General features: G+C 50.5%; 3 protein-coding genes across 10 annotated transcripts in view; 2 read left to right on the top strand and 1 right to left on the bottom strand.

Annotated features, from left to right (window-relative positions):
• The first annotated feature begins 1,907 nt into the window (after positions 1-1,907).
• LOC310694967 (glutathione S-transferase theta-1-like) lies at positions 1,908-6,912 on the top strand. Its single transcript, XM_083478900.1, has 5 exons — positions 1,908-2,762; positions 4,472-4,559; positions 5,389-5,539; positions 6,359-6,535; positions 6,688-6,912. Exons 1-5 carry the CDS (start codon positions 2,651-2,653, stop codon positions 6,886-6,888), a joined length of 729 nt encoding a protein of 242 aa, XP_083335026.1. The 5' UTR covers positions 1,908-2,650; the 3' UTR covers positions 6,889-6,912.
• Positions 6,913-9,571: 2,659 nt separating this feature from the next.
• On the bottom strand, positions 9,572-12,628 carry LOC310695001 (D-dopachrome decarboxylase-like). 2 transcript variants are annotated; one of them, XM_083478963.1, is made up of 4 exons: positions 12,490-12,628; positions 11,181-11,766; positions 10,901-11,076; positions 9,572-9,896 (listed from the first exon to the last, which is right to left on the bottom strand). In XM_083478963.1, the coding sequence occupies exons 2-4, from the start codon at positions 11,286-11,288 to the stop codon at positions 9,824-9,826; spliced, it is 357 nt and encodes a 118-aa protein (XP_083335089.1). In that variant the 5' UTR covers positions 11,289-11,766; positions 12,490-12,628; the 3' UTR covers positions 9,572-9,823. The 2 variants fall into 2 exon arrangements, with proteins under 2 accessions (XP_083335089.1, XP_083335090.1); XM_083478964.1 differs by having other exon boundaries at positions 12,467-12,560.
• CABIN1 (calcineurin binding protein 1) overlaps positions 12,432-24,263 on the top strand; it is a 56,766-nt gene continuing 44,934 nt past the window's right edge. For 4 of the 7 annotated variants that reach the window (XM_083478408.1, XM_083478405.1, XM_083478407.1 and 1 more), the window contains exons 1-17: positions 12,432-12,569; positions 13,793-13,852; positions 14,280-14,372; positions 14,463-14,576; positions 15,381-15,515; positions 15,786-15,966; positions 17,137-17,266; positions 17,656-17,805; positions 18,050-18,327; positions 18,855-19,023; positions 19,570-19,706; positions 19,953-20,170; positions 21,239-21,317; positions 21,752-21,942; positions 22,250-22,396; positions 22,857-23,051; positions 23,719-23,955. In XM_083478408.1, the coding sequence (XP_083334534.1) occupies positions 13,850-13,852; positions 14,280-14,372; positions 14,463-14,576; positions 15,381-15,515; positions 15,786-15,966; positions 17,137-17,266; positions 17,656-17,805; positions 18,050-18,327; positions 18,855-19,023; positions 19,570-19,706; positions 19,953-20,170; positions 21,239-21,317; positions 21,752-21,942; positions 22,250-22,396; positions 22,857-23,051; positions 23,719-23,955 (2,457 nt within the window). In that variant the 5' untranslated portion in view covers positions 12,432-12,569; positions 13,793-13,849. Of the gene's footprint in view, positions 12,570-12,630; positions 12,767-13,792; positions 13,853-14,279; positions 14,373-14,462; positions 14,577-15,380; positions 15,516-15,785; positions 15,967-17,136; positions 17,267-17,655; positions 17,806-18,049; positions 18,328-18,854; positions 19,024-19,569; positions 19,707-19,952; positions 20,171-21,238; positions 21,318-21,751; positions 21,943-22,249; positions 22,397-22,856; positions 23,052-23,718; positions 23,956-24,263 lie in introns of those variants that run through there. The other 3 variants (XM_083478409.1, XM_083478406.1, XM_083478404.1) reach the window with 1 other exon arrangement.

Genomic DNA, 24,263 nt, shown 5'->3' with positions numbered 1-24,263 from the left:
CAGCGCCGTTTCCTGCTGCTTCCCGCTGCTATCCTGGATTGTTAGATCAGTGTTTCCCAAACGTTTTTGGGCAACGGCACACCTGTTTACCGGGAAAAAATCTCGCGGCACACCACCATTAAAGCCCCGCCCCGTGACGTCAGCGCGCAGCGTCACGCCGGGAGGGACGCACAAAAGTTAAAGTTTTTTCCCTTCCCCTTGCCGGGGTGGGAGGAGGCAGCAGAGCGAGGGATTGAGGGACGGCGGCAGCGGCTGTTGTGGTGGTGGCGGCGATAGCGGGCGGAGGAGGAGCCGTCGCCGGGAGTTGCTGCTGCTGCTGCTGCTGCCCGGACATGCCGGCCTCCTCCTCCTCCGCTGTCTCGCGCTCCTCCCTTTTGCGCGCGCTGCCCCACCGCTCGGCACCAGCACCGCGGAGCCGCCCCCGGCTCGACGCGGATCCTCGCCGCCGCCGCCTCTCGCCGCCCGACTCGCCCGCCTCCCTCCCACGGCACACCAGCCGGTGTCTCACGGCACAGTAGTGTGCCGCGGAACACCGGTTGGGAAACACTGTGTTAGATATCCCGCAGACTGTCCCCGGGACAGGTGAGGCTGCTGGTCCCTTATTTTCAAGGCTGCTGATCCCTTATTTTCAAATCTGACAGTTGACAGCTATGACTAGGCTTGATGGTTATGCTTAGCATCCATGCTTGGAGGCAGCAAGTGTTATGTACTGAAGTTCTCACCCTGGGCCAGCAGGGGGATACTGTAGATAGTTATGCAAATGAAGGATCGAAATTGACGTTCAGTGATTGGATAGTTTTAGAAAGTTGCTACAGTAATGTTGTACTGGAGCTCTATATAAGCAGGCTGACTGAGCCCTTCAGTTCAGTTCTGTTCTGGCCTCTGAATAAACAAGAGCTGTTTGAAGAATCACTGTGTCGTCTGATATGTTCACCCACAACTTAACAGCAAGGTTGCAGGTTCGATCCCTGTATGGGATCAAATCCTGCTGGGGGGTTTCACATTGAGGTCACATTGAGGACAGGATCGTAGCTGTCAACTTTCAAATTTGAAAATAAGGGATCAGCAGCCTCAAAAATAAGGGATCAGCAGCCTCACCTGTCTCGGGGACAGTCTACGGGATATCTAACAATTCGGGATAGCAGCGGGAAACGGCACTGGAATAAGGGAATTTCCCACAAAAAAAAGGGAAGGTTGACAGCTATGGACAGGATGCTGAACTCTGACTGGTCATGAAGGCTCTTCTTCTGGTCTTGTGACTGGGGCATGGCAGCACTTTCGCCCCCATTCTGGCCAGCTACCTATGGCAGTCAGAGCAAATGGGCTTTGGAGACACCAGCCCACACTGGCTCACTTTGGAGACACAGAAGTCAACCGGTCTTCTATGGCAAGTCTTCCCACATGAGAGCGTCATCAGCCAGCCACACACTGCAGAGGTTGCAATCTCTTGGACATTGTGTGAAGGAGCCGTTGGGTTCTGTGAGGGATGCGATGCTGTGTTCGTGACAAAAATAGCCGCCAACCGCTTTTCTCACCTCACGGTGTTGGCGGCGGCCATCTTGAACCCAGAGAAACAGTGAAAGAGAAGCGGGTGAAGGGGTGTCTTTGCAGTTGCAGAGGTCAAAAAGTGAGGCAAGTGTGTTGAGTTTTACACGAGGGAAAGATGTCACCCACTCCTGGTAGATTCTGCAAATAAAACAGGGTTTTTTTAATCAAGAAGGAATGGAAGGAGCGGACAAGCAGAAATGGCCCCTGGGAGCTCACAGGCCACGTTTCCAAGGCTATTTCTCATTTTCTGTATGATTCTGACAGAGGAGAGTGCTGCTTTCGGAAATAATAATAATAATAATAATAATAATAATAATAATAAATAAATAAATAAATAAATAATATGATTTTATTGATTATATGCCACCAGTCTCTGGGCAGCTTGTAACAAATTAAACATAGTAAAACAGCAAACATGGGCTGCCCTTCTAAAATTCAGATAGTTAATTCCTTGACACCTGACGGGAGGGCGTTCCACAGGGCAGGCATGATTACCAAGAAATCTTGCCTCCCCTTTCCTGCCCAGGTGACCTTCACCGAACCTTTTCAATACCTGGGACCCACCTTTAACCTAAACATGAGTTTGGGGACCCAGTTCTTTATTTTTTACTGCAACATAAAGGCCATTACTTAACAACTCAAAGGCACTGTGGCATTTCTTCATTTTGCAACACCAGTTTGTGCCGCTGCTGTGAACCCACCTTCCCTTAGGGTCCCAGTCTGCCGGCTGAAGGCCAGGCCTTTAAAAACAGGACCAGAGTCCTGGCACCTGCCAAGTTTCCTTCACCAATGCCCCCCCAGGGCAGAAAAGAGGGACCCAGCACCTAAATACCCTTCTCTCTGCCCCCCCCACAAAGCAGAACCAATAGGAGGCTGGAACCAGGCCAAAGAGTGGCCCACCTGAGCCCAGGTAGCAGAACACCTGGGCCTCTCGTGATTGGCTGGCTATACCTTCCCTAGAACAGGTTGTTTACTCTGCAGGCCAATTGGAGTCTTAGGAAGATGTTTCTGTTGGGGGTGGAGCTTGAGGGTCCCTCAGATGTGACTGGAATCTCCCATCAAGTCGCCCAGCCGGCCCACCCACCACTGACATAACCTCACCATGGTGCTAGAGCTCTACCTAGATATGCTCTCCCAGCCCTGCCGGGCGGTCTATATCTTCGCCAAGAAAAACAACATCGCTTTCATGATGAAGAACATCGAGATGCTTAAAGGTAACTGGGATTTTGAGGGAGGGGGATTCCTAGTATCCCTCCCACTTTTTCCACCCCCAATTGTGACCCAGTAACACCCTTTCCCCAAAAGGTTTTTCTGGAACTTCGCCTTTCCTCTGACCTCCTTTCTAGAGCCACCTTGTAATAATAATAATAATAATAATAATAATAATAATAATAATAATAATAATAATAATAATAATAATTTTTATTTATTTATACATACATACATACCCCGCCCATCTGGCTGGGTTTCCCCAGCCACTCTGGGCGGCTTCCAACAGAACACTAAAATACAATAACCTATTAAACATTAAAAGCTTCCCTAAACAGGGCTGCCTTCAGATGTCTTCTAAAAGTCTGGTACAGTGGTACCTCGGGTTACAGCTGCTTCAGGTTACAGACTCCACTAACACAGAAATAGTACCTCGGGTTAAGAACTTTGCTTCAGGATGAGAACAGAAATTGGGCAGCGGTGGCGGCGTGGGAGGCCCCATTAGCTAAAGTGGTGCCTCAGGTTAAGAACAGACCTCCAGAACAAATTAAGTTCTTAACCCAAGGTACCACTGTAGTTGTTTTTCTGTTTGACATCTGGTGGGAGGGCATTCCACAGGGCGGGCGCCACTACTGAGAAGGCCCTCTGCCTGGTTCCCTGCACCTTCGCTTCTCACAGCGAGGGAACCGCCAGAAGGCCCTCAGCGCTGGACCTCAGTGTCTGGGCAGAACGATGGGGGTGGAGACGCTCCTTCAGGTATACTGGACTGAGGCCATTTAGGGCTTTAAAGGTCAGCACCAACACTTTGAATTGTGCTCGGAAATGTACTGGAAGCACAGGGGTGGGGAGAGAAAGTGCCTCCCCCCCCCCCCAGTTTGCAGCTGCGGGGGATAGGAGGGCAGAAAGGATTCGACACACACACTCAAAATCACAAGGGACACAATTGGTCTCTTCTATAGGCCGCCCCTATGGAGGAGGCAAAAGCTCATGCTCTTTCATGATAAATAATGGAGCCTTCCTGTGCAGAAGAAGTCTACCTTTGAGCCATTGGTTGCTAGGAGGAAACAGCAGATGGGGTCGGTGGGCTGTCTTCATGACCTGCTTATGAGCTTCCCAAAGGGATGGAAAGGGGTGGGGTCCCATCCAGCAGGACTCTTTTTTCTTTCTTTCTTATATTTCCCCACTCAACCCTCTTGAGTGCAAAGCCTTGTCACATTTTGTAAGGGGTTGTGATGGTCTCCGATTAAGCCCTCAGCCACGGTGGGTGTCCCCCACCAAAGTGCTCCTTTTGAACATAACCCATCAGGCCAGGCAACAGAGTTAATCAGCCAAAAGATGTAAGGCTGGAGAGGAGGAGGAGGAGGAGGAGGAGGAGGAAGCAAAGTGCAAAATCCTTGGCAAATTGACAGAAGCACTGCTCTTGTATAGTAGGGGCATCTTTCTCCAGCGGCTGGCCACAAGTCTTCCGCTCTCCCAGGGAAGAACTTGTAACCCGAACCACCAACTGCCAGAGGATGTAAACAAATCCATTCCCATAGTGGAAGCTGCTCTGTAGCTTAAGCACCTCCATGGATCTCCCACTAGATGCTGTATCTGCATGGATTTTAATTGCACACAGCTTTGGAAGCCAACCTCGATTGGGGGAAAAAAGAGGGTGCAGATTTCTGCGGCGTCTCATTGAGTAATGTTTGTGCTTCTGTTTTATGCCTTTCAGGACAACAGTTTAGTGAAGATTTTAACAAGGTGAACATCTTAAGGAAAGTACCAGTTCTGAAAGATGGAGACTTTACTTTAGAAGAGAGGTGAGAGTCAGTGTGTTTGTGTGTGTGTGTGTGTGTGTGTGTGTGTGTGTGTGTGTGTGTAAAAAATTATATCCCACCCATCTGGCTGGGTTTCCCAAGACACTCTGGTCAGTTTACACAGCATATATAAAAACACAACAAAACATAAAATGTTAAAAAAAAAAATCCTATACAAGCAGCAAACCAACCAATAAATCAATAGAAACCAATAAAAATAACAATAATAAACAATAATAAATTAAAATAACCACCAACCCCAACTAAACATTTAACCAACACCAACCCGACAAAAACAAAACAGATACAGTGGTACCTCTGGTTACAAACGGAATCCATTCCGGAGGTCCGTTCATAACCGGAAACCGCTCGTAACATAAGGCATGCTTTCACTAATGGGGCCTCCCACTGTGCGCACGCCTCTGGCGCGTGATTTCCGCTCGCATCCTGGGGCCAAGTTCACAACCAGCAGTGGCTACTTCCGGGTTAGTGGAGCTTGTAATCCGGAGCATGTGCAACCAGAGGCATACACAACAAGAGGTACCACTGGATAGATAGATAGATAGATAGATAGATAGATAGATAGATAGATAGATAGATAGATAGATAGATAGATGATAGAGATAGATAGATAGATAGATAGATAGATAGATAGATAGATAGATAGATAGATAGATAGGAAAATGAATAATTTGGACCACCTGCTGCTTCCTCCTCCTCTCCCCCCCCCCCAATCTCTGTGGGGCAATTTACACCTACCTGGCTCCGGTAATAAGGAAAGGTGCCCCTGGCAAGGATGCTCCTTCTCCAACTCTGCCTTTTGGCCCCACAGCACCGCCATCCTCCTTTACCTGACCCGGAAGTACAACACACCCAGCCACTGGTACCCACCAGATATGAAGAAGCGGGGCCGCGTTGATGAGTTCCTGGCCTGGCAGCAAAGTACCATCCATGTCAGCTGCTCCAAGATCTTCTGGCTCAAGGTGAGGTTGTGGCTCAGTCCCTCTGCAAGGCTTGGCTGGTCCCGTACTCCATGGAGTTTGGCACCCAGTGCAGTGTCTCTTGTTTATTTGATTGATTTTATATACCACCCTATACCCACAGCTCTCAGGGCAGTCTACAAATTTTGTGACACCAACAAACATCTAAGGGGCATGACCCAGCTGCTCAAACTGTAGGAGAGTGCCTGGTTGGGCTGTGAACGAGTCTCCGACATTTGCCTGACCAAACGAACCCATTTTGGAGGGCAGATATGCCCCCGTGACAGTATGCTGTTGGGGCCTCGTAATGTGAAGTGAAGGACATAAGGCAGGAGTTGGTAATGCAGGTGAGCTGTGCACAAGCAAGCTGCCAGCTAGCTCTGTTGAGGCTCTTTTTATTGGCACAATTTGCAAAACCAGGCAGATACATTTTGGACTGTGACCTTTACACATCTTCCAATCCCGAGATTGAGGGGTGGTACAAGGTTATTTTGGCACCTGTTTCCACCGCGTCACTTTCCCCTTGCACAATGGATGACGAAGGAGACAAAGGTCACAGACAGGGCACGGCAGACCACTAAGAGAGCAAAAGGTTGGATAGAGGGCAAGATGTTCAGACAGCTGTGGGTTTGTGGGGGGGGGGAGTGTGCTCCGCACCCCAAGGTCACGCGTGCAGACAGCTGAGGCTGCCCGCGGGCAGAGGTGTGCTCCGCACCCAGCGATCATTCCTACAGTAATGTTATTCTCTTGTGGTTTGTCCCCACCCCCACCATGGCTCTACTTCTGGATTTTGACCTTTGGTGCTTTTTCCTTGTGGGGCAGGTAGTGATCCCCATGTTCATAAATCAGCAACTGCCTCCTGAGAAGCTCCACGATGTCACAGAGGACCTAACCACCAACCTGCAGAAGCTGGAGGATAAGTTCCTGAGGGACCAGCCCTTCCTCATTGGTACCGAGATCTCCCTGGCGGACCTGGTGGCCATCGTGGAGCTCATGCAGGTCAGCCCTGGGAAAATCAAAGGAAAAGGAGTCTTCTCCCTCCTGCTTGAGGGCTTCCTTGAAAGGGGACCTGCCTGGAGGTCTTTGGGGTGGAGATCAGGAGGAACAGTGGAGGCCTGATGACTGCATGTGCCCCCTCTCTCCCTCCCCAGTGCATGGGAGCCGGCTGGGAAACCTTCGAGGGCCGACCCAAGCTTCAGGAGTGGCGCAAAAGGGTTGAGGTGTTCCTGGGCAAGGAGCTATTTGCGGAAGCGCACGCACGGATCCTGAACAATCAAGAGATGAGGAACATGACCATTGACCCATCACTCAAAGTCCAACTGAAGCCCTTTCTCTTGAAGATGATGAAATAAAATGGGCACTACAAGCTCCTCCCTTCGCTCTGGTATTTCTCAATTCCTGGGTTTTTCCGCTTTGCCCTGTCAGGGAGGGGGTTCCACGTTTTCTGCCACGGGGTGACTGGTTGTTATGCGAAAGAACTCACTGACACCTTTTGCAAATTAAATGTAGAAAAAAATAACCTGAAATGCTGCGAAAATAATAATAATCCTAGAATAATAAATCAAGCAATTTTGCAAGCAGTGAATTCAAAGTACAGTGGTACCTCTGGTTGCGTACTTAATTCGTTCTGGAGGTCCGTTCTTAACCTGAAACTGTTCTTAACCCGAAGCACCACTTTAGCTAATGGGGCCTCCCGCTGCTGCCCGCTTTCTGTTCTCATCCTGAAGCAAAGTTCTTAACCCGAGGTACTATTTCTAGGCTAGCGGAGTCTGTAACCTGAAGCGTATGTAACCCGAGGTACCACTGTACAAATTGTGGAATTTGGGGAGATTTGGATGAGGGCAAGGAATGAAAGAGGCCTCAGTGATCTCATTATGCTTTCAGGGGACAGAGCTTGAAATGAGGGACATCAGACGGAAAACAACCACAAAAGGCTTTTGATGTACAGTAATTTAAAGTTTCTGCTCATCAGTCCTCGATGGATCACACTGTGTGTGTGTCTGTGCGTTGGTTCTATGCAACAAGGACCTCTGGAGGAAGACCTATCACGTCACAATTGTAGAGTTTGCAGAAAGGCTTTCATAACCACATGGAACTTCCTGCAAATATTTGGCTCTTTCTTGGCTGGGTACCATTGTGAGCATCTGTTGGATAGGGAGGGAGGGGAGCAGGAGTGTGAGATGAGGGTGTGGCAGATTGGTATGGGCTGGGCCCAGGTGCAGGGCACCTTTGCCAAGTCACCTGGGCTCAGTGCTTCTCACTGTAGCGTTGAGGGCTTTTTTTTGCCTTTACCTAAAACATCATCCCCATAACCACCGAGGCATGTGTCTGCCTCATCCTCATTTTAAAGGGGAACTGAAGCCAACATAAAGTGACCACCTCGGATAAAATGATCCCCATGTAAGTCCCCAATGGAGTTTGCCCTTTTCTTTCATCAATGCCGTTTCAAACAGAAAACCAAGAAGGGCAGGTGGGGTGGGAATGCTTTTTGGTTCCTGGTGCCTGGCTGATACCTGGAAATTTGCTCAACAGCAACTAATGTTTCTAGATGACCCCTTTGGGGAAGGAGCAGGGATTGGCAGGTCAAGTCCCTGCCCCTCTCAGATTGCTTGGTTGTCCCCAGAGCCATTTCCCACCCATCTATCTCTACCTGTGTGAAGCAGCTCAAAGAACGAGTGAGAGAGGGGCTCTTTGCCAGCACACGCTGGGTCCCCTTCCCTACTTCCTGATCTGTCAACAGAAGAGCCACAGCTCAGTGGTAGGGCGGCTGCTTTGCATGCAGAAGGTGCCAGATTCAGTCCCCCAATGGCATCTCCAGGTAGGGCAGGGAATGTTTCCTAGAGAGCCACAGCTGCCAGTCAGTGCGGACAGTACCAAGTCATGCTTTGTATGTTCCATCCCACATGTTCAAAACCTTGCTCTGAAGCACAGAATCACACCCTCCAGCCAGTGGTGGACTTTGGGCTTTAACATTTCAGCCGTGTGCAATGCCAAAATTCGGCTCAGCACCCAATGCAGGCAAACCGGTTGCACTCCCCTAAATCTGCCTCTGTTCCAGCTATGGGAATATAAAACTCCACCAGGAACTCCTGTCAGTGGCATTGGAAAAGTCTGCTGTGCTTTGCAGGGCTCACCCAGGGGCTCTTTGGGCCAGGAGTCTGCACCACTTCCAGTTGCCCCCTTTTTCAGGAAGCTGTTGCATTGTGGGTCTTTCTACAGATTCCTGCAGTAGGTGAGGTGGTTTTCGAGGATAGTTAAAAGCTGTGTTCTCCCAGCTACATTCAGGCTTTTTTCTTTTTAAATCTTGGTAAAGCAGCCAAAGGGACACGGGTGGCGCTGTGGGTTAAACCACAGAGCCTAGGACTTGCCGATCAGAAGGTCGGCAGTTCGAATCCCCACGACGAGGTGAGCTCCCGTAGCTGGGTCCCTGCTCCTGCCAACCTAGCAGCTTGAAAGCACTTCAAAGTGCAAGTAGATAAATAGGTACCGCTCCGGCGGGAAGGTAAACGGTGTTTCCTTGTGCTGCTCTGGTATCGCCAGAAGCGGCTTCGTCATGCTGGCCACATGACCCGGAAGCTGTACACCGGCTCCCTCGGCTAATAAAGCGGGATGAGCGCCGCAACCCCAAAGTTGGCCACAACTGGACCTAATGGTCAGGGGTCCCTTTACCTTTTTAAAGCAGCCAAACACTTTGCGGGGATGGGGGATTAGTGCATAATGCTGTGCACAGGAGAGACCTTGACCAGCTCTACCAAGTGGACAGTTTACTTTTTAAAGAAAAGGTAAGCAGTAAAAGGGTGAGCATAAAAATAACCTTGAGGTTTCATTGCCCTTTTGGAAGGGGAGGGGGAAGAGGAAATCCTGGATCAGAGACAAAGCTGCAGCGACTGTTTTGGCTTCTCTCCAATTATGATTCCTGCCTTTACAACAACCCTTCTGACCCTCATGGTAATAACTGTGGGTGGCCGAAAGCCTTATATTCCCTGCAGTCATGGCTGAGCAGAAGGCTGAGTCTCATCTTCAAGAAACAAGCACTGGAAGTGAACACGTGTTTTTTAATTGTTCGTGGGATGGGACTCAATGGCTTTTCGAGAAAACAAAGACACGTAAAAGAGAACTCCCACTGCAGCAGAGGGAGCTCAGGCAAAATGAAGGGTAGTGGGACTGCAAATGACCTTTTCGAGAAGTGGGTCTGAAGAGAAAATGAGTAACTCCCCTTCCCCCAAGAGAGGGGTCCCCGGAGCTGGTAGGGATGTTGGCACTGGTCTTCGGGGATCTTTGGCCAACTCACAAGAAAGTCATGACCGTCCCATTCTTGCCAATCTGCCAAGGTTCCAGTGGGTAAAATCGGATGTTGATCCTGTGGGGGTGGGAGAGGATAAGGAAAGTCATGGCAGGTGGTGAAGAAAGGCACCCAAGGTTGTGTACGGCAGTGGCAGCCCCTGCCACAGAAAGTGTCATCCAATCCTTTCCCTGCCTTGTACTCTGCATCCTTTGCCCAGGAAGAGGGCACCACTGGGGCTGGTTTTCTTCCTGAATGCTTGGGGAGCAGCAGGTGCCAACTTGAATAAAATATGGGGGCCCCTGCATAATTGATCACATAGTGTGGTGCACACACCCTATTTGAATGGCAATGCCCATCCGCTTGGGGGGGCAGCCCCCTCATAATAATAATAATAATAATAATAATAATCATAATTTATTATTTATACCCCGCCCATCTGGCTTCCCCAGCCACTCTAGGCAGCTTCGAGCAAAATATTAAAATACAGTAATCCATCAACCATTAAAAGCTTCCCTAAACAGGGCTGCCTTCAGATGTCTTCTAAAAGTCTGGTAGTTGTTTTTCTCTTTGACATCTAGTGGGAGGGTGTTCCAGAGGGCGGGTGCCACTACCAAGAAGGCCCTCTGCCTGTTTCCCTCAAATATTTTATTGGGGGGCGCAAACCTATTCCATGGGTATAGCCAGGATTTTTTTTGGGAGGGGAGAACTCCGTTAGGGAAACAGAACGGATATGATTGATCTGTTAGTTAAGTATTCCCATTGTTTTACTTGATCTGGGGGGAGCTGCCCCCCCCAGCTACGCCCATGGACCGCTCGGCCCCTAGGAGTTTGCTCCTATGGAGGAGGAGGCAGTCACAGCTCGTCAAAAGGTGCTGAGGCGGGGTTGGGAGCAGTTTCTTCTGGCCGACTATAAGTTTCCTCCCCCGATAGAGGAAAGGTGGCGAGGAGGGAGGAGAAGTGGGCTCTCTCTGGAAGCTGGAGGTCACCCAAGGAGAGCGCGTTGGCGGCGCTCGGGATTGCCAGGAGCTCCCTCGCCTTCCAGGCCTTGATCCTCCCTCCCTCCCTCGGCCCAGACTCGCCTGTCGGGGCCGAGGCCCAGCTCCTTGGTGAGGAAGTCGAAGAGGCGGGCGCTGTGGCCCTTGTTCTGCTCGGCCGTGCCCACCACGCCGATGGAGGAGACGACCAGCTGGGCGCATGGAGCCGCAGACCCCGACAGCACCATCGCCGCGTCGCTGCGCACCGTCACGTTCACCCGCTGAGACCCAGAGGAGGGAAAAAGGACAATGAGTTTCTACCGGGCCGGTAGGACCCGGGATCCCGATCCCTGCGCCCCCGGGGTGGCCGGCAGCGCCCCCTCACCTCCTGGGGCTTGTCCAGGATGGTGGCCACGGCGGCGCACAGCTTGGCCGGCAGATCGCGGGGCAGCTGCGCCGCCGGGAGGCTCGTCTCCAGCTCCACGAAAGGCATCGCGGCTCAAGAGAGGCGGCGGCTACCGGGTACCGGGTCCCTTTGCGCGGCCGCCGCTGCCTCCTCCTCCTCCGGACTTCGGCATTGGCTGCGCCGGGAGACTCGCCCCCTCCAGACCGGCCCCCTTCGAGGCGGGGTCGCGGCTCCCGGCGCTGGGAGGAGCCGATCGGCTGCGGGACACGGCGGGCAGAGTCCCGTTTTCTCCTCCCCTCCCCGGAGACGGTTTCCTTAAGGGCTGGCAAGCAGCAACCCTGTCGGGGTTCCCTCAAAGGGCGAGCCCCGGATGCTGCCAGTCCGTGCAGGCAGCACGGGGTCCGGTGGAGCCCCGGAGTATGATTCCCGTGCTCCGATCCCGCCCTTGGCCTCAGCAAGAGGGCAGATCCGAGGCGGGAGAAGGCGGGGCCGCGGTCCCTTGCTGGGGTCTGGCGCTTCTCGGACAGGGAAGCAGCAGCAGCAGGCGGGCCTTGCTCCGGCTGGGCTGCGGAGATAATAATAATAATAATAATAATAATAATAATAATAATAATTATTATTATACCCGCCCTCCCCGGCCAGAGCCGGGCTCAGGGCGGCTAACACCAGTAAAATTACAGTAAAAACATAATAGGAAAAAAGCTCCAATTTAAAATACAGGTTAAAATGCAATTTAAAATGCAGCCTCATTTTAAAAGTAGCTTTGCACGGCTTGGGGAACAGCTGCAAACGGGGCAGCGCCCCAAATCTCGTTTGGGGGCTCAACAATGCAGGGATATGCAGGTGTCCCCTACGCCGGGAATCGAACCTGCAACGAGCCTCTTTCTGGAAATACACAAGGCGTAGCCGCTACCATCACGCCTCCGGCAGCATCTCCAAGGAGGGCTGTCAATGTCTCCATGCTGAGACACTCCGCTGTCACGAGCCTCGTCGTCTCACGGCGGAACAGCCCCTCTCTTTTTTTATTGGGTGGGTCTAGGGCGGCCTTTTTGGCGGGAAAACACACAGCGCAGCCTCGGTGGAGACCACGCCCTCTTTTCGCCCCCTCCCCTCGAGGCCACCCCCACACAGCATCCTGCTTCCTTATTGGGCGGCCGCCGCGGACCAATAAGGAGCCGCTTTGCTTGCGGCGGCGGCGGCTCCTCCTCCCGGCTCTGCTCGGCGCCCTGACAGGCGGGAGTCCAGCCGGTACAGCCTGCGCTGACTTGACGCGTCCGGCCCGCCGCACCTGCTGGGTTTCCGCCTGTCCTCGAGCTCGCGTTGGCGGCACCGGTGGGCGGCAATACGGGCCCTTCTTCCGTCCCTCAGGTGCTGAGCCGCCCCGCCTGGCTGTCAGTCAGGCCTTGCACCCGCCCCGGAAGTGGGGGGCGGGGTACGCTGGAGCCCGGTGGCAGACACCGCCAGGGCGTTGTGTCAGCCGAAGGCTCATTAAGCCTTCGCCTTCTCCCGCTTCCTGTCTTAAAAGGCCATGAAGCGCCCCTCCCCTTCCCCTCAATATTTCATTTGTAAGCTTCTCAGCGGCAGAGCACTTGGCTTTGCAGTGCTCAGCTCCTCAAGCCTGCAGGTGCTGGGCCCCAGCCTTCTCTGCGAGCCTGGACAGCTGTTGCCAGTCAGAGCAGCCAGCGGATGGGCAAGGAGGCTGGTATCTTTCTCAGTTCCTGCCGGTGCTGCTGCCCTCCCTCTTGAGCTCTGGTTCTGCTGCAAAGGCCTGCTGGCCTGACCCATGCTCTGCACTCTGCAAGCCTGGACAGCTGTTGCCAGTCAGAGCAGCCAGTGGATGGGCAAAGAGGCCGGTATCTTTCTCAGTTCCTGCCGGTGCTGCTGTCCTGCCTCTTGAGCTCTGGTTCTGCTGCAAAGGCCTGCTGGCATATCCCATGCTCCGCAGCCCTGGGCAGCATGGACGAAAGGCTTGCACAGTGCCTTGCACGCAGAAGGGACTGGCACTCAGGTCTTTGGTATCCCTAGTTGGGGGTGGGAGAGACTCCCTGCTTCAAATCCTGGAGAGCAGCTGCCCTTTCAGTGCTGTGCTGGGTGGACATGGTTCTCTGATTTGCTGTAACGGGCCAGCCTCTGTTGTCTTGTTGTTTGCTTGGGTGACATTATATTGATGGTGGTATATAAAAGCATTGGTTTGGGCCTTTTGTTCATATACGTATGACGCCCAAAGGATTGTGCTTCCTCTGTGTAAATGGACACTCTTCCTAAATCCATTTTTGAGATGGGAAGGGAGCTCAGTTTGTTTTGGGAGTATCTGTAGATGCACCAGCTTGGTGCCTTCTCTTCTGGCTTCACAAGCTCGCTCTGGCTTTCCACATGTCGTTTACTTCCCATAACAGGAGCTTGAGAAATCTCTTGCATTTCTCAACTAATAGACATCTATTAGTTTGGGATGTCTCAGGGTTTCTTTTAAATCCAACTGGAAGTAATATTTCAGTGTTTCAGCGAGCATTTGCCCTTCTGTGGCAATGTGCTCTGTTGCAGGGCAGACGGTTCTAGTTTGATCAATAAATTATGTGGGTTTTGCTCCTTAGATTCATGAGTGAACTGAACCAACAGAGGTGGCGAATGGCAACACTGAGTCTTCAAAGATGGTAAAGTAGCCGTTGACTCCTTTATTTAGAAAAAGTTGTGGTGGCATGTCTCAGTGAAAGCTGGATACCGCTTCCCCATAGATACTTCTGGCTTGCTCTTCTATTTATGTGGGAACTCCACTTCTCTTTCCCCTTTGTATTCTAATCTGGTGTTGGTGCATGCTATTGGACTTATGCGTTAACTCTCCACAGAGAAGTTAATAACTGTAATCCAAATGGCTTCACTATTCCCTGACAAGGTGGCTGTATCTTCCCTCTGGCTCTCTTCCTTCAACAATGGTTACTGATGTCCCATATTTTGCCCCTACTATTTGTTAATGGGTGTTTTGAGGGAGAAACTGCTGAAATTCTGGTAGTAAGTTAGAGACCACCCATTGCAATGGATTTATCAGCAGCACACACTACTGCTTTTTTGTCCCACTTCTAGATCAGGATTGCAGCATTGAATGCCAGTTCCACTGTTGAAGATGACCATGAAGGGACCTTTAAAAGCCACAAAACACAGACAAAGGAGGCACAAGTAAGCAAAGTTCTGCTGTAAACCCTGAGCTGGTGTTTTCTTCTGCTTTGAGCAAAGTCAGTTAATTAGAATGTCAATTTTGATCTCTAGGAAGCAGAAGCATTTGCCTTGTACCATAAAGCTTTGGACCTTCAGAAACATGACCTCTTCGAAGAATCTGCCAAAGCTTACCATGAACTGCTTGAAACTCGCCTCCTGCGAGAGGTCAGTGAAATGGGATCAATGTGGGTAAAGCTTTCCTCCTACTAGGTGGTGTGGGGTGTGTGGTCCGCTCTCTCTGCTACAAGCACTCACCTTGTGGAGACCTACAGCAATCTCAGGCTTAATCATGAGAAGGTCTCTTGTTGAGCTGAGGCTCGGGGAGTTTGATGGCCCCAAGTTTGCCAGGTTGTGAGCCACCAATAACATACCAGTGGGAGGAAGCTCCTGAGTGGGGGCAAATGTCAGAGCATCTCTTTGTGAAATACATGCTGAATCATGTCCAGCATTTGTAAGCTCAGTGGGCATCAGGATTATTCAATTTTTAGAAGAATTTAGACTGTAGATACTGTTTCGCTAAAAAGCTGCTTGTTTTCAACAATCTCCACTGATTGTTGGGGGCTCTCCAGGGTCTTTCCCTGTTAGCTGCTACCTGAGATCCCTGTCTCACTGAAGATGGTGCCTTGTGTCTTCTGCTGCGTGCAGAGCATCTGCTCTTATGCATGAATATTTGAGTGGTTGGATAATAGATTTCCATTTCTAGAGGTGGTTAAGCAGCTCGCTGGGCCTTCAACCCTCTGGCGTTTCTTAATAAGCAGAGAGAGGGCAACCCCCCCCCCCAGTATTTGTTGTAGTGGGTCTGTGGGCTATTTGATACTGATTGTATTTTACAACAGTGTCTGCTTTGCTTTTGGAAGTCCCTTGGGTGCTCCGGAATGATGCACGCTGGCACCTTGCGGGTTTGTAATCATTCTGTGTTATTAATGAAGGTTTTTATCTCAAACTGCATCTCTCGTCTACAATTTTCAGGCAATTCCATCTGGTGATGAGAGGGAGGGCTTAAAGCACCCGGGCTTGATGCTAAAGTATTCTACTTACAAAAACTTAGCTCAGCTCGCAGCACAGCGTGATGACTTTGAGACGGCCATGGAGTTCTACTTGGAGGTACAGGCATCTCTCCTTCACACTCACCAGGGCCAGAGTTTCTGCCTCACATGCATTTAATGCTGCAGCAGAGAGGATCTTGGGGGGCTAAGCCGCAACACTCAGCCACGAGGAAGGCCGAGGCTTGGTGGGCCAGATCCAGGATTCACCACTCTTACACTAGAGCCTTGTAACCCCAAACTGTTAGTGCAACTTCCAGGTTCCGTTGTGGGTACAATTTACACTTGTGTGTGTATGTAAAAGTGTATTGTTATATAATGTGTTTTCCAGGCTGTAATGCTAGACTCGACAGACGTCAACCTGTGGTATAAGATTGGGCATGTGGCACTCAGACTGATGCGCCTGCCTCTGGCACGCCATGCCTTTGAAGAAGGACTCACCTGTAATCCAGACCACTGGCCTTGTTTAGATAACCTTATTACAGTTCTCTACACACTCAGTGACTACACAAGTAAGTTGTATTCATTTTGTTTTATTTTTCCAAATAAAGCTCATTACATCTGTTGGTACAGGCAGCTGCTGGAGTTGCTGTTTTGGATTGCTTGGGTTGGTGTTGCTCAATTTTGGGGTGTTGGGAGGGTGAAAATAGCCTGATAGCAAACTCTTTTGTTTTGAGATAAGCTGTTGGTAGTTTAGTCATTTCCTATTGAGGGCTAGAGGGTGGATATTGTTCATTACTGTTTATATGTATATTTTTAAAAAATCTATAATCTCTATTTAAAAAAAGACTATACAGTAAATCAGTTTACAAATCAAAACATGCATTATATAAAAAGATGCGAACACAAGATCAAACAACAGTTCTTAAAACAATAGTTGGACAATAGCAGTCTTAACATAGCAAGCCAAAAGAATAATAATTAACCAATAAGGGAAAATGATTCCTTGCATGTTGGTGATAAAGGGAATGGCATCAACACCATAAGGTGAGAAGCCCTCTAAAAGCTGTTCTTTAACTAAAAACACAAAGTGCCAGGGTCTGGCAGCTCTCAGTTCCTAGGCTGGCCCTACAAAAAATGTGTTTGGCTTACTGAACAAGGTTAGCTGGGAGCAAAACAAACCACAATCCTTGGTTCGGCCCTAACTCTTAAGTTAGGGGCCATGGTTTCTCTCTTTCGTGCGCCTGCCTCTTCCGTGTGTCAGTGTGGTGGGGCAAAGTGGGCATGATTGACTTGTGTTCTCAGTAAGCCATTATTTATGGCTTGCTCTGTGTAACAGAAATGTTTGGTATTGATTTGATGTGTCTGAACATACATTTTTTACATCTTAAGGAAAAAATAATTTTCAAATAAAAACTTGGCAATGTGTTTGAATATAAACTAAGTCACCATACTTGGTGTACTTTACTGTTTTATGTGCCCCCCCATCAAATATTTTTAGTTCAACACTTTGGGCTACTGGAAAAACCTTTGAGGTATTTATACAGCATGTGAAATGAAATGATATATTCATTAGTTCTGTTTACAAACATGCCAAATTGGATCTTAGCATATCCCACCTGCTCCAGGAAGGCCACATCACTGTATACTATCAGAATGCTCCTTTGGGATGCACGTGACTTTCCGATATGGAAAAAGAGTTTAGGATGAATTTAAATTGTGGCTTTTGTTCCTCCCCTCAGCCTGCTTGTATTTCATCTGCAAAGCTCTGGAGAGGGATTGCCTGTACAGCAAAGGGCTGGTCATTAAGGAGAAGATCTTTGAGGAGCAACCATGCCTCAGGAAGGACTCCTTGAGGATGTTCCTCAAAGGGTGAGTTTCTTCCAAAATTGAAGGTAAAGAATGTTGATGCTTCTGTCTCGCATCAGAAGGAATAGTGGCAGAAGCTTCCATTTCAAAGTGAGGACATGCAGCCTCTTTGCCAGTTCCCAGAAGTTTGTTCTGTCCCCTGTTTGTGACCTAAAGCTGCTTCTCCCATATTGGAAAGGCAGAGAGTGCCACAACGAACCCACCATTTTGTAGGCATCATGCTGTTGACATGCAGCTTCCAGAGTTGCTGTTGAATGGGTGTCCAAGTAATTAAGCTATTTTACTTTCAGCAGGGTAATTTAAATTTTGCTCAATTTAAAGGAATTTGCCTGGCTATGAAATGACACGGAAGCATCTAAACAGCTGCTTTGCTGCTTCTTTTGTTTTTCCAGTGACTTGTCAGTCCACAATGTCAACGTGAGTCCGTCTGAGACTAGAACGATCATCGAGGAAGCTCTGGAGTTGCGCAGGAAGAGGCAGGCACTCTTGGTGCGAAAAAGGGAGCCAGACCTGAAGCTTGTCCAGCCCATCCCTCTTTTCACGTAGGTCTTAACTGCGTGTAAACTTACTCTGACAACTGTAGAGCGAACTTAAAGCAATATTTCCTTAATGATTCCTGTGAACAATTGGCTTTTGGTCCCACGTGGAAAACGGCTGCCTTGCTCCCAAACGTTCTCCTTATTTCTGCATGTGGCATAAAGGCAAGGAGACGGGAGCATTGCCTGTCCTCGCCCCTGGGTGAGAGCTGAGCTTGTGTTTGGTTGTCTGTCATGTGCTGTCCTGCAGGTGGAAGTGTCTCGGGGAGAGCTTACTGGCCATGTATCAACACCTGACCACTTGCGAGCCGCCTCGGCCCAGCCTGGGCAAGAGAATTGACCTCTTGGAGTACCAAGATCTAGACCAGCACTCTGACGTCCCGGCAACTTCTGCTCCTGTCAGTGTTATACAGCCCAACCCCGTCAGCACCAATCCCCAGATGCCTGTGACGGAGCCACTCCTAACATACACACCAGTGACGCCCACCTTTCCCAGTCCAAGTGTTCTGGAATCCGTCAGTCCTGCAGGTGAGGGATGCATTACATGAATATGTTCTCTTGGTGGATGTTGAAGGGTTTCTGAATCATTGTGCTCTGTTCTTCATGGACCAATTAATAAAGTGGAAGTAGAGCTGGTCTTCTGCGGGGAGAAGTGGTAGGATGCTTATGATAGGCTGGCTTGTGCTGTCCATGGTGCAAAGAGAGTCTGGAAGGCAGAAGTGGCAACTGCTAGGCAGCTCCCAGGTGGACGAGCCAAGCTTCTCTTCCAGGGGCTTTTGGAGGACATTTGCCTGGAGAATGGGGAGGAGAGATTCTGTGTGGTCATGATGTTGCTGCTGCTATGGAGTGGCTGTTGGTGCAGCAGCCACCTTTTTGGGGAGTGGGGCAAGGTGTCTTCTGGGCTGCCACTGCTCCTCTGGCTCCCCCTACTTGGCTTCTGTGGCAACAGGAATTCTGCCTTCTGCAAATCAGAGTTCAGGGGAAGCCGTCCTGATCAAGTGTGTCCTTGCTGGGGCCAGGAGTTTGATACCTGGACGTTCTCTGGCTCTTCTTAGGGGATGCCTCCGTGGGGGACAGATCAAAGAAAGGGGTGAAGCGGAAGCGAATCCCCGAAGACAGCGGCGAGACAGCCAAGAGGCGGTCGGCTCGGGTGCGGAACACCAAGTGCAAAAAGGAAGAGAAGGTGGACTTCCAGGAGCTGCTGGTGAAATTCCTTCCTTCACGGTGAGGAAGGAAGATTGGTGGTTGTGCTTCTGAAAAAATAGCAGAGAAGCTTGCTGAGCTCTGCACCCCACCCACCCAGGGGTGAAACTAGGCTTTATTTCACCCAGGTCAAAGATTCAGTTTGTTACACACATGCCACACACATTTACATACATGCACAGAGACTGGGAGCCTCAATGGCGCCCCTCTGGAGGCTTCACCTAGGGCAAAAACCCCTCTAGCACAGCTTTGGTGCAGGCCCACCATCTCAGTGGGCTTCCTGCATGAGCTGCTGGGGCAGTACTGTGCTGATTTGGGGTTGGCTGCCTGCCTTCTCCTGGACACAACTTCTCGTGATCCCTGCAATATTGTCAGCAGTTACAAGGAACTGGTGCTTCCCTCCTCTTTGATTGGTGTGTTGCAAAAATAAATCTAGCTTCTGCGAATTGCATGTTTCTTGTAAAGTTGCTATAACAGGAGTGTGTTTTGATGTCTGCCTTGTGAGGGGCTGGCAAGGTCCAGAGCATTGATGCTTTGCTTTGCTCTTTGTTTTGCTTCTCCTGTTAGCCTGAGGAAACCTGACCCAGAAGAAGACGAGGGTCCTTTCAGCAACTATGAGGTCCAGTCTGAGGCCAAGGAGGAAAATTTCCAGCATGTGGGCACCCACAGGATGCCGTGTGACTCAACAACATGCATGGAGTATGGTAGGGACTTTCCCTGGCTTCTGTGTTTCAGCTGAGGGAGTCCCCCAAAAAGGATTACATTTGAATTCATTAATTTGATCCAATATTTGGAAGCTGTAGTATAATTTTGTGGCGAAGCCTTTGACGGATTGGGTGAGCTGCTCTGATGTCACAGAATGTTTGCTTCATACCTCACTGTAGGGAGGCTGGGGAGGGGAGAAGTGGTTGCTTCTTTCCATGCACATTGTGTTAACTTTTTTCTTCCAGAGAAGCAGGATGTTCATAACTTCCTCTTGGCTAACTTGAACAACGGGGGCATCCTTGAGTTGATGATGAGGTACCTGAAAGTGATCAGCCTGAAGTTCCTTGTGAAATGGCCGCCGGGCTTGGCTGAGGTTGTGCTGAACATCTACAACAGCTGGAGGAAGCACAGCAGCAGCCTCCCCAATCCGCTGCTAAGGGACTGTCGCAACGAGCACATCGGGGTAAGGAAATACTTCTGGAGGTGACCTCGCTCTGTTGCCACCCAAGCACCACCTCTAAAGGGTACATGTGTGAGAGAGACTTAGTTCCTGTATAGCAGGAGCTGTGTCTGGTAGCCAGAGACATGGTGCCAGGCATGGGTTACGATCCGCAGAACATGTCTCTGCTTCTTTGCTGTTGTTTTTATCCTACTCTTCAGCTGAAAAGGCTCTCAGGGTGACTTGCATACTGTCAAAAAAAAAAAGTCTCTCCTCGCAGACTTGCAGTCTTAAGAGACACAACACAAAAGGAAAAAGGAATGGAGAGGGAGGAGGAAGAAGACAAACCCAAGCATCAGTAAAGCTACATAGTAGTTCTTACAGTGATAGGCTGGGATGGATATAATTCTGGGAGAGGGGAAGCAGGGCCATGCCCAGCTTCTTCCTAAGCCACAGCCTGATGGAATGGAGAGTTGGAGAAAAATCAGTGTAAATCTGCTGTTCATGAGTGGGAGCTTTTCCCAGCCCTGGTTCCCAAGATGCTGTTTAACTGGAGGTGTAGCATCAGGGAGTGTTCTATGACTGAGTGATTGGAGGCAGGAGGATAATGCTCGGCACTCCTTTTCACTGGTTGGGACCTACCCAGAGGTTGTTACTAGGCCATCTGCACACCCTTCCCATGGGAAAAGTGTCCTAGGACCTCCACTGGCTCCAGGTTTGTATCTTGATTGACAGTTGGGAGTAAATCCCTCCACAAACTTTTCCCATCAGGACAAACTTAGCTGGCAAGATGCTCACTACCTGCCCTCTGCTTCCTTTATTTTTTAGGATCAAGCTTTTCTTAGGTGTCGTGTGATAAAGGTTTGAAAAGCGAGCCAGGGGGCCAGTTGCCTCCTGATGCTTCCTCTCTCTGCAGCAAAATGTCTTTCTGCTGCTGTTTCTGATTTTTCACAAATACTATAGTCAACGCTACTTATTCTCATAAGAAGGATTTTTCCGCTGGAGGTGCAAATTGCAAATGATTCCCCCTCCAATCCCCTGATGCCTTCCTAACCCTCCTCTCTCCACCCCCCACTTTTGTCTCTGCTCTAGGATATGATGCTGATGAGTCTGTCCTGCATGGAGCTGCAGCTTGACCAGTGGCTGCTGACCAAAGGGAAGAGCTCAATGGGTGAGTGAGCACTGGGTGTTAGCAAGTGCTTCTTCCGAGGAAAGGCCCTGCAAACTCCCTCCGGTGAGATACGAGTCCCCACAGGAAACACGTGCCTGAGCTTAGAAGCTGGGCCTGGTAGTCGATCTTGAGGTTTGCACGTAGACATTCCCAAGTTGACCTTTTGGCATTGACGTTAGGTTGGAGGAGACTGGAGAGTCCCAAGCCACTTGGGTCAGATGGAGCTAGAGCAGGACAGGGCAGCTTCTGGGGTTCACTGCTTCATAAGCAAACCCAATGCAAATTTTTCTCTGTTACGTTTCCTCAATCGGCTTCTCTCAGGTGCAGATCTTGGGGTTCTCTGCTCCCATTGCTGTTGTTTAGACTTTGAGCTGCAAAGAATCTGAGCTCTCAGCCTAGAACCTTGGGCTGAAATGTGAAATAAACTGTTTCAGTGTCTCCAAGGAACGGCCCTGCAGGCAGCTCTGTAAACGGGAAGTTTGGCCCTGATTTCCCTGGCAGCCACTTCCTGGGGGATCTGCTACAGCTCTCCTTTGCCTCTTCTCAGCGAGACCTCTTTGAGGAGGGCTGGCTGGAGTTCGTGGTTCGGGTGTATTGGCTGAAGGCTCGCTTCCTGGCTCTGCAGGTTCGTATTTCGGGGGGGTTTTTTGTGGGGGACTCCTGGTGCTGCACAGCTTCTGTGGTGTTTGCAGCAGAGTACCTAATTAAGTACTACTGGCTTTAGATCTGAGCAGTCAGACACTGGGCACACAGCTCCACTTCTGTGAAGCTAATAGTGGAAATCTGGGTACAAAGGCAGAGTGAGTTAAAAAATGCCTTGAGCAAAAGGCCTTGCAAAAGGCAGCTTGGGGTATGGAGTTCCAGGGAGGGGCTGGCTGGGGGAAGGAGATTAGCTGGCAGGCTGCAGTTGAGCATGCTGCTTGCTTTTCCAGGGGGACATGGAGCAGGCCTTGGAGAACTATGACGTCTGCACAGAGATGCTCCAGAGCTCTGCTGCAGTGCAGGCCAAAGCTGGTGACGAGGCTGTGGTGATCCGGTTGCCAAATCTCCATGTGGACTCTGTGGTCTCGTTGGAAGAGGTAACACCAGCTGGATGTGGGAACATTTGGGTCACTGCAAGAGACTGGCTGCACTTGCCTTCCTTGTGAGGATGAACTCATAGCAGTTATGCCGGGGATGCAAACATGGAAGCAGCCATGACCCCATTACCAAAGTGTGTGTGCGCTTTGTGTGTTGAAGGTCCCCAGGTTCAGCCCCTCAAGGAAACACCCTCTGCCTGTCAGAGTGGACACTGTTGAGCTAAGTGGGCCACTGGCTCAACTTTGTCTCAGAAAGCTTTGTATAAATGCTTGACTAAACTACCTGTGATTTGTGGTTCTGGTTTGAAAACTGAAATGAAGCAGTCCAGTGTCCTTCAGTTGGGTTTCTGCCTTACTGTCACCTTGGTCAGTTACTGCCTTCAGAGCAGCTAATTCTGTTGCTTGTGGAACACGTGAGAGAGGATTGCCACTTGCAACATGCAGTGTGTGACTCTTGCAGATTGAGAAGAACCTCAAGTCCCTGGAGAGATGCCAGTCCCTGGAGGAGATCCAGCGCTTGTACGAGGCCGGCGACTACAAAGCGGTGGTGCGTCTGCTGCGGCCCACCTTGTGTTTCAGCGGATACGGCCGGACGAAGCACCTGGAATTTGTCATCTCCATTCCGGAGAGGCCGGCTCAGCTGCTCCTGCTGCAGGTGGGGTTGTCTGAGGGCAGCAGGGAAGGCCAAACCGGCATAGCCAGCCTTGATGGTTGCAGCAGAGGCTGCCAGGAAACAGCAGCCAGCAAAACAACCAGCAGGTTCACTGGGCTGACTCTGGCATTACGGTGCTAGTTCCTTTCGCTGTGCGGAGGGGAAAGCACTCTGGGTGTGCTGCTGTTCGAAGCTGTTTTTAAGGAAATGAACACCCAAGTTGTTGGAAACCATGGGGTTAGGGAAGGCGAGGGAGAGTGTCCTTGTGCTCAAGTCCTTCTTGTGGGTAGCTGGTTGGCCACTGTTAGATAGAGATGCTGGATTAGATGAGCCATTGGCCTGATCCAGCAGGGCTCTTTGTAAGTTCTTGAGGAGTCCTTGGGGTGTTTTCTTGATGGCTTTTATGCAGTGCTTCATGTTTATCCTGGTCATGTCACACAAATGCAGAGAAACGGAGGGTGTACAGGAACCTGTTGTCCGCACCTTTCGGCCTTTCTGGCCCAAGTGCTCTTTGCCACAAGCACCGGTGCCCTCTCCATAGGGAGCCTACATGGGCATGCCTCTCACTGCCCTTCCATGTGCAGATCTAGGAAAGGTTCCCAGCAGCTGTCTTGCAAATGCTCTTGTACATTTTCCTCCAAGGCGTCTCTTCTTCTTCAATGCTCCTCAGGATTCCCTGCTCAAGCTGCAGGACTACCGGCAGTGCTTTGAGTGCTCGGAAGTTGCCCTGAACGAAGCCTTTCAGCAGATGATCAACATGACAGAGGCATCTGCCAAGGAGGAGTGGGTGGCCACTGTCACGCAGCTGCTCGCGGGGATCGACTGCTCCCTTTCCTCGGACAGCAGCAGCCTGGAGGAGCCGCCAGCCTTGCAGAGCCTGGTCCGACTGACCAGCAACCTCGTCCAGGTATCCCGCTCTTTGCCTGAGGACCCACATTGCTCTTGGAGAGCAGGAGACCTGCTGGCAGCCTTTCTCTGAGCCACTGGTGACATGAGGGTCTGTTCTGCAGTTGCTGGTGGAAACGTCATTTTAATATATCAAAAGCAGCCAGGGGAGGAGGGTCATTCCCCAGGGGCTCCGAGTACAGAGCATTGGAATGGGAGCCTGCCAGGTCTTAGGAGGGGGGCAGCTCTGGAGGTCTTCCAGCTCCCAGTGGCAGCTCATGGCCTTGGTTTGGCCCTTAAACTGGTTCCCAGTGGGAGTGGGGAAAGGAA

This window comes from Podarcis liolepis (assembly GCF_965112155.1).
Source record: "Podarcis liolepis genome assembly, chromosome: 15".
Classification (NCBI taxonomy): domain Eukaryota; kingdom Metazoa; phylum Chordata; class Lepidosauria; order Squamata; family Lacertidae; genus Podarcis; species Podarcis liolepis.
Note: the sequence above shows the minus strand (reverse complement) of the source record. Positions and strands in the feature narration are given on the sequence as shown.